General features: G+C 34.9%; 1 protein-coding gene across 2 annotated transcripts in view; it reads left to right on the top strand.

The window, feature by feature from the left end:
* The window catches only part of LOC129248198 (nitric oxide synthase-like), a 50,924-nt gene that overhangs the window by 34,608 nt on the left and 2,804 nt on the right, over positions 1–13,512 (top strand). For both annotated transcript variants that reach the window (XM_054887660.1, XM_054887659.1), the window contains 4 exons: positions 5,725–5,802; positions 7,071–8,367; positions 8,539–8,663; positions 11,598–11,664. In XM_054887660.1, coding sequence (XP_054743635.1) covers positions 5,725–5,802; positions 7,071–8,367; positions 8,539–8,663; positions 11,598–11,664 — 1,567 coding nt within the window. The remainder of the gene's footprint in view (positions 1–5,724; positions 5,803–7,070; positions 8,368–8,538; positions 8,664–11,597; positions 11,665–13,512) is intronic.

Below are 13,512 nucleotides of genomic sequence, written 5' to 3'. Positions count from 1 at the left end.
CCGGCTTTTTGAAGCTTTGTAAAATCCTTTTGTGCAATACTTTACTGGCGCATTGTTTTGAAGAAAATACATACATATTCACATACATACATGCATACATACATGCATACATACACACATACATACACATATACATGCATACATCATACATACATACATACTGTATTCAATTCCGCTTCTGGCCACAGCAAAACAAAGCTCACTTGTACTGTCCGCCAGCTGACCCATGCGCAAGCCGAAAAAAATTTATGCCACATTGCATTTCCGGCACAACCACCTACTCCACTGCGCGTGTATATGTGAGCATGTGAACAACTGTGCAATTGTCCGATGGGAAATTACTTCAAGGCCGGCTGTGAGGTCATGATTTGCTTGATATTGCGCCATGGAACAGTGAATATGTTTTGTGTTGCAGACTTTTTTGCTTCAGTTCTCATTTTCGTTTTCGTTATAATTTTAATTTTTTTTGTTTCTCTTTGTTTTTGTGTTTTTTTGTACTTACATTCTTGGTGCTTGAACTTCCATTGTTTTTTGGTGGCGATTGCGTGATTTTTGCCCTGCATCACATCGCAAATAAATAAATAAAAGCAAATTTATCGCAGGCGTGTTGCCCACCATCACTACATATGTTGTGTGTGCTAGGCAACATCACCGCCGACAATAAGAACAACAACAAAAACTGTTAATGTTGGTTACTGAGCTGCCCACAGCATGATAATGCCGCTGATTATTGCTGTCAGCAACTGTTGGAGGCGCGCCATGGTCAACTACTCACACGTACGTATGTATGTACGTATGTATGTGCATGGCAGCACAGACACGTCGCTCATATAACGTTTACAACATAAAATACTTATGCACTTACATGTAGTTACCATAAAACTGTATGTGTGCGCATACTTTTCCCAAAGCGAGTATTTTTATTCGTACTTTCAGCCACGCATACAGTGGCAGTCATTGAGATTCGGGAAATCTGAGAACAGTTGTGGTTCTATAGATGCACTTATGCGATTTAGCTGGGAAAGAAATAATGCCTGAGTTGAGACTATGGCAGATACCTATGAAATGAGACTTCTTTTTTCAATTTCAAACGTTTATGAACAAAAAATGGTTATTTTATTGAATTATTTAGAATGTAGAAGATCGGTTTTTGCCCTCTGGTTTGTTTGCAATGTTATTGAAGGTGACATTGATTGCCCATTTCTGCTTCAAAGTCAAAAATTATTTTCTTACACCTTCCAGAATTCTTCGCAAATTCGTCTTTATTTCTATTTAAAAAAGTTCAATACAAATTAGGATAATATAATAAAAAATCGCATATTAAAGTTACCCACTGTATATATTTTCATTATTCTTTAGTTTTAGTTGTCAGTCTGAAATCATATTTTCTTGACTTCTTCAAATAAATTAATTAAATAAATAAATTTTAGTACGTGTGAGAGGATCGAAACACGATGCTATTGCCTAATTTTCATTTTATTCTTTGGCCCGAAATGCCATTTTAGGATTTTGCAATAGACTCAAACTGAAGTGACCCAAAATAACAGGTATTTCACTAGAAAAATGACAGGTTTTTTCACTAGAAAAATTACAGACTTTTCACTAGAAAAATGAAAGGGGTTTTCACTAGAAAAATGAAAGGTTTTTTCACTAGAAAAATAACAGACTTTTCACTAAAAAAATGGTTGACTTTTTACTATTGTAGAAAAATGGTTGACTTTTTACTAGAAAAATTACAGACTTTTCACTAGAAAAATTACAAACTTTTCACTAGAAAAATGACAGGTTTTTTCACTAAAAAATGACAGGGTTTTCACTAGAAAAATTACAGACTTTTCAATAGAAAATTACAGATTTTTCAATAAAAAAATTACAGACTTTTCACTAGAACCAGGACAGGTTTTGCACTAAAAAAATTACAGACTTTTCACTAGAAAAAGGACAGACTTTTCACTAGAAAAATTAGAGGCTTTTAACTAGAAAAATTACAGACTTTTTACAAGAAAAATAACAGTTTTTTCACTAGAAAAATGGCAGACTTTTCAGTAGAAAAATGCAAGGAGTTTTCACTAAAAAATGTCAGATTTTTCACTAGCACTCTTTGTCATAAAAAATGCCATAATGAAAACTAAACAATAAGCGTTGGTATATTTTGTTCCAAAATAAAACTAGCGGTGTTATCGGATAAATGCCTCTAAAATTAGAAAAGTATAACGTCCAATTCATTTTGTGGCAAATGAAAATAATTAATATAGCATTCACACCCTCGAATGTATTAAGAGATGTTCTCATGATTTTTCCAAGAATATCCAAAGCCAATCCCTGCCTTTCGTTGGCCTCTTCTAATACTACTCTTCAGGCAAAATACACTTCAAATGATAAAAAATTGCATGTATTTGTATAGAATAAGAGCCTTTTTTTAGCTGGTCGATTTTTCAACTTTTGTACTGCACGAAGTGTGCGACGCTCGATTTTGATGGTGACTCAGTACTCCGTAAAATCCAGTACATGATTTTTTTTAGTTAGAGGATATGAAAATTTCTCGACTGAGACTTTTAGACTGCTTTTTACGTAGCATAGTTGATGTAGGGAGGCGGCCGCCGTAGCCGAATGGGTTGGTGCGTGACTACCATTCGGAATTCACAGAGAGGTCGTTGGTTCGAATCTCGGTGAAAGCAAAATTAATAAAATCATTTTTCTAATAGCGGTCGCCCCTCGGCAGGCAATGGTAAGCCTTCGAGTATATTTCTGCCATGAAAAAGCTCCTCATAAAAATATCTGCCGTTCGGAGTCGGCTTGAAACTGTAGGTCACTCCATTTGTGGAACAACATCAAGACGCACACCACAAATAGGAGGAGGAGCTCGGTCAAACACCTAACAGAAGTGTACGCGCCAATTATTTATTTATTTTTTAGTTGATGTAGAGCCAAGTCTCTTGAGTTTCGTAAGTTGGTTAAGAAAAGCATAAAGAACTTTCTTGTAGTGCAGCTGATCCACAAGATTTTCGATTAAAGTATTTAGGTTAATAAACACATTTACATACATAAAATAAGCATTTAATCTAGTGGCTTGCGCTTTAAGTGCAAGCCGATTACCTTGGCCAACTTTATTGCCGGTAACTGTAGATGTGCCCACTTAAATATATATATTTTTCCGCTTAAATGCCGCCTGTAGTAAATATGTATGTTGCTATCAGTTTCTCGCGTGTTGCTTCCTTCAGGCATTTATTTTTACTTTTTTGCTCTCACTTTGTTTATTTATCCTTTCTGCAATATATTTTTTGTTTTAATTTTTTTCCTTCCGCCGTAATTTGGATCATCTCTCTTGTGGCCTATTATGGTGGCGTTGTTTTATGTATTCGTGTGTGTGTATGTACAGTTCTTTTTATTATAGTTTTTTCTACATGCGGTTGAATATTTAAAATATCCAGTAGATTAATAATGGCAACATACATACATTTTTATACCTGCATTTAGAGGAATAGCGGCGCTACATCCTGTAAGGCTGTAATTATTTACGTACTTTTTATTTTTTTCTTTTTTTTTCACAGAAATTTATTTAAATTTAAAACTATTTTATTTTTATAAAAAAATATCATATAATAAAAAAATCATATAATTTAAAATTTTAAATTTGTAAAATTTTTTTGAAAATTCATGAAATTTTTACCAAAATTTAAAACTTTTTAAGGTGAAACTTTTTTAGAAACATTTTTGGGTATGCCGATTCCAAATCAATAAAGTCCAAATTCGAGTGGCTCAAAAACCGTTTTGGTTTTTGACAATTTTTTTTACTTTTTATTTGATTTAAATTTTTTTTTTTAATTTAAATTAATTTAATTTTTCAAATATAGTTTAAACCCTAACAAAAATCATCTTTTTAAAAAATGTAAAATTTTATAAAAAATTTTCAAAAATTAAAAAAATATTCATAACAATTTAACATTTTTTAACCAGAATCTGTAGAAAAGTTTTGGTTATGCAGCTTTAAAGTCTATAAAATGTCTATAAAAAGTTTGAAGTTGCGCAAAAATCTCGCTGATTTATGACAATTTTTTTTTTCACAGGGGTATTGCATTTTCACTAGATAAAAAAATTTCGAGCATTCGTTATATGGAAGAAAATGCACAGCACTGTCAGTAAAACAAATAGAGAAAGAAAATTTTAAAAACCAAGATGAATTTCCCAAATTACCCAATTAAATTATCTATGGGCTGCGAACCTGCATACCCAGAATTTGTGTGACTAAAAAGTTTGAAATTTTGATGAAAGATTTTTAATTTATTTTTTTAATTTTAGAATATTTGAAAATTTGGGTTATATGGTTTTTGTTGTAGTATGAACACTATATTTTTATAACAAACAAAGAAGAAAAATGAAAAATATTTGAATGATCAAAACTTTGCACTAAGTCCCGCTGTTATTATTTTGAACACAGCCATACTGGTATATAAATAAGAATATATATATATAGTTGAAATTATGTTCTTTTTAAGATATTAAGCTGGGTCAAAACTTTTCAGCTCCATCAAAGTGGGCTTGAGGTATTCTCATTTTTGAAAATTGGCAAATCTTTCAAAACAAAAAATTTTCAAAAGTTTCATAAATTCTGGGAGAAACATGTTGTTAAAAATTTAGATATAGATAAAAAAAAAATATATACCTATATATTCTTCCGCCTTGTTCACTCCACTCGGAAGCAAAAGGCCGAGACTCTTCCATCGTACGCGTTTCTGGGTTGTTGTTTTTGCGCTCTCCGATGTGATTGGGACATCTGCTAGCTAGCTCGCGCAACATCGATCTTCTCCAAGTTGATAGGTTTTTTTTCAAGTTGATAGGATTTTCTTCAAGTTTATAGTATTTTCAGAGGACTTATGATCATTAGAAAAGAAAACTAACAGTGTCCAAAAAATTCACCCAAAATAAGTAAAAAAGGTTCTTCATTAGTTTATCATTCAATTGACCATCCCAGGCTTAACCAAAATAAGTCAACATTTTTTCAATTAGTTTTTCATTCATTTCATTCATTTAGGGATCAAAGGGTGAGTTTTCGAATCCGCAAAAAAGAACTTTCAAATTCTGAAAAAAATTCACCCAAAATAAGTCAGATTTTTTTCGTTTAGTTTTTCATTCATTTGACCATCCCAGGCTTATAAAGAGTCTATTTTCGAATCCGGAAAAAACAGATAAAAACAGTTTTAAAATTTTCAAAAAAATTCTCCCAAAATAAGTCAGAATGTTTTCGATTAGTTTTTCATTCCTTTGACCATCCCAGGTTTAGTAAGGGCCAATTTTCGAATCCGAAAAAAACAGAAAAAATAGTTTTAAAAATAAATTCACCCAAAAAATGCAGAATTGTTTCAACTAGTTTCTCATTCATTTGATCATCCTAAGCTTATAATGTGTCAATTTTCGAGTTCTTTACAATTTTCTGCGTTTAAAAAGGCCTTAAAAACACACACAAAAATTTCAAAACAAAAAAAAGTGTTGTAGGACTTACAACTTTCGAAAATGCGGAATATTTATTCCGATGATGCATCATCCCTGACTTATATGACACGCTGTTTCTTTTAAGCAACTATTTTTTAAGCTACTTTGCCAATGGAAATACGACATACCAATTTTGATATATACCAGAAATGTTTACTAATTTATATTTATTATTTATTGCTTCCAACTTTCTTATGGCTCATTAAAATTTTGTTCTCTTTTTTCTTCTCACAGCGTGGATATCTTTTCGCCTAAGTTCCAACGCCTAAATATTGATGATATTCAAAAATCCGAGCCGTTGCGCAAATTGAAGTAAGTAAATAGCTTTGAATGTTGTTGTTGTTTTTGTTTTTTGATTTCCATGCATTGAAAAAATTATTTGTATCCCTATTTAATATTATTGAAATAGACTAGTGCCATTTTTGGGTTCCTTTTTGTAGAGTTGAAAATTTTTCTGCTTCGCCCAATTTGAAGTAAGCAACTTGCATACAGTTGGCCTTTGAATTACTAATTGTCAAAAATCAGGTTAGGTTGTAGTAGCTGCCTCTCTACTCTCTACACACTTAGCAGGAATCGGAATCAAAGTATTGGAATTTTTGAACGAGCGCCAACTTTTCACTCAGCGAAGATTTAAATTTGACTCTATAGTAGCGACAAGACCCTTTAAAAAGGGCGCAGCCTCTTTTGTGTGCGCAAGACTCTACTGGCGAGTGTTATGGGACAACTGAAGAAAAGGGAAATGATAATGGCTTAATTTATCCATAAGACAATGTCCTGTTATTCTACTTGCTCTAACTTTTCAGGATTTTTCTTCCATATAAAGAAAATTCAGTTTTCACTTTTTCTAGAAGAAAAGACGTAACTCCTCAGCGAAAAAAATTCTCAAAAATCAATGCGATTTTTTAGGCACTTCAAAGTTACACTTTGTTATACTGAAATTTAATGGGCTACAAAGCTGCATAGTCAGCAAAATTCTAGAAATTCGCGTCAAAATTTTTTAAGGTATTGATACAATTTTGAAAAACTACATATTTATAAAGTTAGAAATTTAGCCTTGTATGATTTTTGTTGTAGTATGAAAAATACATTTTAAAAAAATTATGCTTATTTAATTCCATACAACCTTTACATCGGCTTAGGTAAACGCCAGCTTTCACAGATTTTAATTGCAATAAGCTCGGCAGATTGTCCGAGTTTGATCTTCTTGTCTTTCTTCTACTTGCTGAATAAGAGAAAAGAAGTTACCCTTTAGGTTAGGTTAGAATAAATGGCTGCCCTTGCGAGAGGGATCAACTTGGCTAAATATTCAAAATTCGTTCGTTGCGATACCATACAGGGGGAGGGAGAAAAAAGAGAAGGAAATGAACCAGACAGATGAAAAAAAAGAAGAAGGGACTTTGTGGTCTTTCCTCGGCCACAAAATGTGGCTGGGCCACTCCTAAGGCCATTTAAGTTTTTAGACCATGTTTTACCAATCTTAGCGCTAACATATTGAAAGTAAATAAAATTACTTAAACATCCAATTACAGTCATATTTATGAGCACTAATTAAATATCTTCTTTCCTCCCACCTTTCATAGCTTCGCCGTTTTTGCGCTGGGTTCCACCACTTACCCGAACTTCTGCGCTTTCGGCATCTATCTGGACAGAATTCTCGGTGAACTTGGCGGCGAGCGGCTGTTCGAGGTCACCTGTGGCGATGAAATGTGTGGCCAAGAGCAAACATTCCGCAAATGGGCGCCTGAAGTATTCAAATCCGCTTGCCAAACATTCGATTTGGACTATGCAGAAGGTTTATCGGACGCATTCCAAGATGACACGCTCACTGCCAGTACCGTGCGTATGGTGCCCTCACAACGCGAGGGCACCGTCGATCAGCTGCTTTCAAAATACCACAATAAGAAGGTGCAACGCTACAAGATCAAGTCGGCGCCACGCAATCTCACCAAACTGGCTGAAAATGAAAATCCTACCATTTTGGTGGAAATCTATGCGCCCGGTTTGGATTATGAGCCAGGTGATCATGTGGGCATCTTCCCGGCCAATCGCACAGATATTGTTAATGGCGTTTTGAAGCGCTTAACCGGTTTCGAGGATCCCGATGAAGTGCTGCAAGTGCAAGTGATGAGGAAGAAGAAGACACCCAACGGCACCTTCAACTGCTGGGAACCACATGACAAGATCCCCGCCGAAACGCCACGTGCACTCTTGACACATTTCTTTGACATTAACACGCCACCACAGCAGGAGCTATTGAATTTACTGGCTGATTTCTGTGACGACAACTACGATGCGGAGCGTCTGCAGAAGCTGGGCACAGATAGTGCTGCCTATGAGGAATGGCGCCAATTGCATTTGCCTACATTGCTCACCGTGTTGGAACAATTCCGTTCATGCAAGCCGCCTGCAGGTTTGCTCTTCGGCAACCTCATGCCTTTACAATCGCGTTTCTATTCCATCTCCTCGTCGCCACGCAAGGTCATTAACGAAATCCATTTGACTGTGGCCATTGTCAAGTATAAGAATCAACGCGGTAATGAACGTTTTGGTGTTAGCTCGAATTATTTGGCCAACATGAAAGAGCAGGAGTCACTATACTTCTTCGTACGCAGCGCGCCCGGTTTCCATTTGCCTAAGGACTCAGCGGAGCCGATGGTGCTCATCGGACCTGGCACGGGCATTGCGCCTTTCCGCTCTTTCTGGCAAGAGTTGGAGGTGTGGCGCGAATTGAAAATGCAACGCTCAAAGGTGTGGCTCTTCTTCGGTTGTCGTACGCGTGAAATGGACTTGTACGCTGAGGAAAAGGCGCTGTTGGAGCGTGAGAAGATCTTGGATCGCGTATTTCTTGCTCTGTCGCGTGAAATTGAGATACCAAAGGTGAGTCTTACTCGAATTTAGTTATTCAAGCGCAACTGCTTAGTGACGAAATAATTGCAAAACTTTGGTTTTATTTCATTTTTTTTTTTTGTTTTCGTTTTTCAAACCTTCCACTACCTCTCTTTTCGACGAGTTCTAATGACATATTATCGCTTCCCTTCACTTTTGCAGACCTACGTACAGCATCAAATTGAAAATGAATTTGATTCTCTTTACCAACTGATTGTCGAGGAGCGAGGACACATTTACGTGTGCGGTGATGTGACAATGGCTGAGGATGTCTACGAGACAATTAGGTGAGTGAATGACGTAAATGGTCGTAACGAATGTAGTGTATTTGACATTCATTGCGGGTAAGCATTGCCATTGTGGGCGTTAGTTAACCTTGTGACGGTGATTAATGATCTTATAGCCACAAGGTTGATATTAAATGGAAGGCAATTTGTTACATTTGAGTGGTTGTGAGCAGCAAAAAACAGTAAATACGAAGAAAATGGGTTGGCCACTGAAAAGGTCTAAAAACTAAGATGGCAAAATGAGGAGCTGATTGTTAAAGGAGGTGAGGAGAGCTCACTTGGGCTGCCGAGTGAACAGATGTGTTTATTTGTTGTGTCCGTTTATGTGATATTTATTATCAGTGCTCTGGATGGCTTTGTGCCATCCACAATATTAGACGACTCAGGTGTTTGAATCAGTGAAGGGTTTGTGAGTGCATTTAACGTGAATTAACATGAATTTTTTTATAAATTAAAGTAAAGTTAGACTAGTGAAATTATAGGCGCATGGTCGTTAAGCTTCTGAGCTGACAGTTTGATGGTCGATCTTTAGCTTCTGCTTCGATGCTACGACTATTAAAAAACCGATCACCTTGTTTATTTCTGTGATTTTTCGACATTTTCGTCATCATTTCATTTAACATCAAAAATGTCTGAAAGGAATCGATCTTGTGAGTTACAGCAATGCAAAATAGACGTAAGAAAAGAGGAAATTCGATACGTTCTTCAGTATCACAACGAGTTGCTATGTGTTGAGAGAGTTTCTAAGGAAATTATCCACTAGGAGCTGCTTCCATTGATCGTCTATTGTTAACAACCAACCGTATTGAAGCAGACTATCGACCAGAAGGGACCAGAATTAACGAATAGAAAGGTGTTGAGCTCCATCAGGGCAACGTCATCTTGCTTACATCTGTAACGACGCACCCGAAGCTGCGAAAGCTCGATTCAAAGATGCTGCAAGGGTTCGCCTTAGAGTCGGGTCCTGAAACTGAAATTTGAAATTTGAAAAGTCGAGCCAAGAAGTGCCGAAAGATTTGGCAGCTCCTAAAACACTCAGGCCATACACCCATTTTATTTAAAACTCTGGAACGTGAAAGGGTAGATAGTCAAGGAGGAAAAGAGAGAAATAACAGAAGGAAAAAGATAGGATAGATTAGAGAAATAAAAGACATAGACTTGTGAGAATTTTACAGATGCCTTTGCTTAATCTGAAAATATCCTTCAGTTCGAGAGAGCGAATTTTACTCTAACTCCTGGCATCGAAACCTAAAATTCGCAGCCTTGCTCTCGCGAATGCCGGACACTCACAGAGAAAGGCGGATAGCGCTGCCTTCTCTAAGCAAGACAGGAACATCGCGTCTTGCATGATTCCAATGGTGGTCATATGCTTACCCAGTGGGTTGTGCCCTGCAATAATGACGACCATCAATTGAAAGTCTTTTCTTCTAAGTTTTAGAAGAAAGCTTGACAGTTTTCTGTGTGGGTGGGCTTGCCACAAAACACTTTGCAGTTCTGCAGCGTTCTAGACTGGACTAGCGCTGTTTATGTACATAATCGCTGACCCACTTCATAATTCCTGCAGGCCAGAGTCCGATTATTGGCTCTGGTCCCTGTTGGATAATTCATTCCCTTGATTACCGCAATGTCCTAGAACACAACAGAATTAAGCTTCTTCTTACATTCTTGAACAATCTTTGACTGTCATTAAAGACTCCAATCTGTTTTCCGCTCCATCCCCTCTCAACTATCCTACTCTCAGAATGGCAAAAATTTCCGTTGGATGGAGTCGTAAAATTGTTCACATAAATATCCAGCGTGAAATGACTAGAAATTTTTTCTTCACCTAATATGGGGTTATTCAAGAGTGGTACAGACCTTTGCCAATCATTATTTGTGATATGTAAAAGTAGTTTTTATTCAGCCAATTAGTGCGTCAGGCTTTTGGAAACTTAGTCATGCAGCGATAGTCAGGTGAATAAGGCGTAAAATTGAAAAGTGAGAAGTGAAAAACTAGTTGGTGTGAAAACAGATAAATTAATTAGCATAACTGCCACGTTTGGGTTACCGAAATCCACAAGTCATTCAAGAACACACCATGCTCCCATACCAAGTTATTACTTGGTGAGGTGTTTGGGCTGGCAGACTCATTGGATCTTACTTCGTGAACGTTATCGTGGTATGCCAATGCACTTTTTATGGTCTACATTAGGTGGCATGGACTGGGACAATATTTGGTGCCACTTGCCACATAGCGCATGACGCAATAGCCTTAGTACGAACGAAATTCTCAGAGCGCTTAATCCACAAAGCAGCGAGCTCAATGGGCTACGTGAAAATTATGATCTATGCCAATGAGACCGAGACGATTTCAGAGCTCAAGAACGAAATGGTGTGCGTTGTAAGTCATATGCAGCCAGAACTATGCCAAAACGCCATGGACAATTTTGTTAAAAGCAGCCTGTGTTGCCAGAAGAGTCGTGGTGGTCAGAGTAAAAATCATACAGAAAAGAAAAAACAATGACTTCAATAAATTTTGTTATATTTTATTTATAAAAAATTCGGGCTCTTATTGCATCACTCCCCACATGTAGTAGTAAAGGGGCGCCAAGTAGTGATAAGTAAAAAAAAATTTGCCTCCTCCCTTCAACTACTCCATTTTCAAACTTTCCCAATTTCTAAAACTTATTTTACTAGGCCTTGGAGATATATAAACGAAATTTTTAGTTCTGCTTTTTAAAACTCTGATATTCCTTAAGCAAGTAAGCCTTTATTGTTGTCTGCTGCCACGTCTGCTATGACGCCTAACAGTTATACCCCAAGATGCTTACTGATGACTTTCATGTACTCACTTTCACATATTTAATGATTTTCTACGTTCTACTTTCTTGCTTAACCAAATCATACCTTCAATTAATTTCTTTTTCTCCCTTTTTATTATTTCTCGGTTGACAGGAAATGCATTGCTAAGAAAGAACAAAAAAGCGAGGCAGAAGTGGAGGCGTTCCTATTGACATTGAGAGTAAGTACCTACATACAAGAAAAGCACATAAATACATATATATTACAAATATATATGAAAAATTTGTAAAATTCAAGAATACGGTACATATGCACCTGCATATACATACATGCACATATACTAATGTTCATATGTATCCAAGGCATTGAATTGTAAGCGTAGGTTATTATTAGCAAATGCTTTATATGCACGTAACTTTGATATAGGGAAAGCATTAGATGCCTTATCTTAAGCTTACAGTATGAGTGCGCCTAGAAATAGGCTAGAGGTACATTTTATAAATAGACGCCTTTAGGCTACATCATTAATATTTACACTCTCGACTATCAGCCAGCTCAGCCTACTCCACTCAAACGGAGCACATATAATATAAACAACATTTTTTTTTACTAAGCTGGTGTAATAATAAATACTCGAAGAAATTATAAAGGCTTAGTAAACTTCAATTGAAAGCGAGTTCTCGTGGCGCCGATAAGCAAGAGAAAATGCAATTTAATACAAGAAGTTGCGGAGGTAAATTGGCAAGCCAAGAAATAAAAGCAAACAAATCAAAATAAATTTGCATATTTCTGTGAACTCGCCAACTTTTCAAGCACAAGAACTTTAATATTCGCTCGCAGCAAATTAAACTGAATTTGAGTTTTGAGAAGAAATATGGGCGATATTGAATTTACTTATCTCTATAAAACAAGAAAAGATAATGCGCAAAAAAAGCAGCAGTGGAAAATTAATTTCATAAATAACAGAAAATATAAATTTTATAAAAGGCGAAAGATTTATTTGTCAACTGAAGAGAGGAAGCGGCTGATAATCTTAGCTACCAGCGCCTCTCGTAATGTAATCATAATTATTCATAATTATATTTCTAAAAAAAAAAAAAATAAAAAAATCAATTATATAAAAAAATAACTTTTATAGAGCAATTCACAATTAAGTACAAATAACATGGCATGGCATTTGCAAATTATGATGGAAAGTTTTTAAGCTTTGTTTTTGTATTGACAACGTTCTGAGCTTAATTTTGAACTGCGATCTATTTATTTTTGCCTTTCTGAGACCTGAGTATCAAATTTCATTTTCGAGGTGTGGCCGTTTGTCAAAAATTAAAAATTTACGTTGGCAAATTAAATGCAGTTAAAAACTAAATGAAACAAAATTTAATAAATTAAGACAAATAAAAATTATAATAAAATAAAAAAAAAATTAGCAAAATAAAATTTAAAAAATTTTATAAAATAAATTAAAAAAAATCAAAAAAAATTAATAAATAAAATAAATTAATAAAAACATAAATAAAGGTAACGACAGTTCCAGACGAGAGGTAGCTTTTAGTCTCCGGACATACCAGTGCTGCAATGGCACCTTTGATGATGTATTAGGCAATTTAAGCCCACTCATTCGCAAAAAAGAAAAAAAAATAACCATTAAAAATAAAAAATTATAATAAAATTAAATAAAAAAAATTTATTAAAAAATATAAAGAAAAACTTAAAAAATAAATGTAAATAAACCAAATTAAAAATTAAGAATTAAAAAATGTGAAAATGAAAAAATTCCAAAAATTATATTTTGAAGATCACTGAAAATATTTTTTGAAGATGAAAAAAAAAAACAATTACATAAAAAATAATAATAATAAAAAAATAATTTAAAAACATCTATTAAAAAAAATATAAAAAAGTATAAAAAATAAATATATTATAAATCAAATTAAAAATTAATAATTCGAAAATGAAAGAAACTGCAAAAAAATATTTTGAAGATCACTGAAAATATTATTTGAAGATTTTAGTAGAAAAAAAAAATATATTTTTGTTTCAGAATTTTGAGTGAATGTAAAATCTTGAA

This window comes from Anastrepha obliqua, chromosome 5, assembly GCF_027943255.1.
Source record: "Anastrepha obliqua isolate idAnaObli1 chromosome 5, idAnaObli1_1.0, whole genome shotgun sequence".
Lineage (NCBI taxonomy): Eukaryota > Metazoa > Arthropoda > Insecta > Diptera > Tephritidae > Anastrepha > Anastrepha obliqua.
This window is presented reverse-complemented; position numbering and strand designations above follow the sequence as displayed.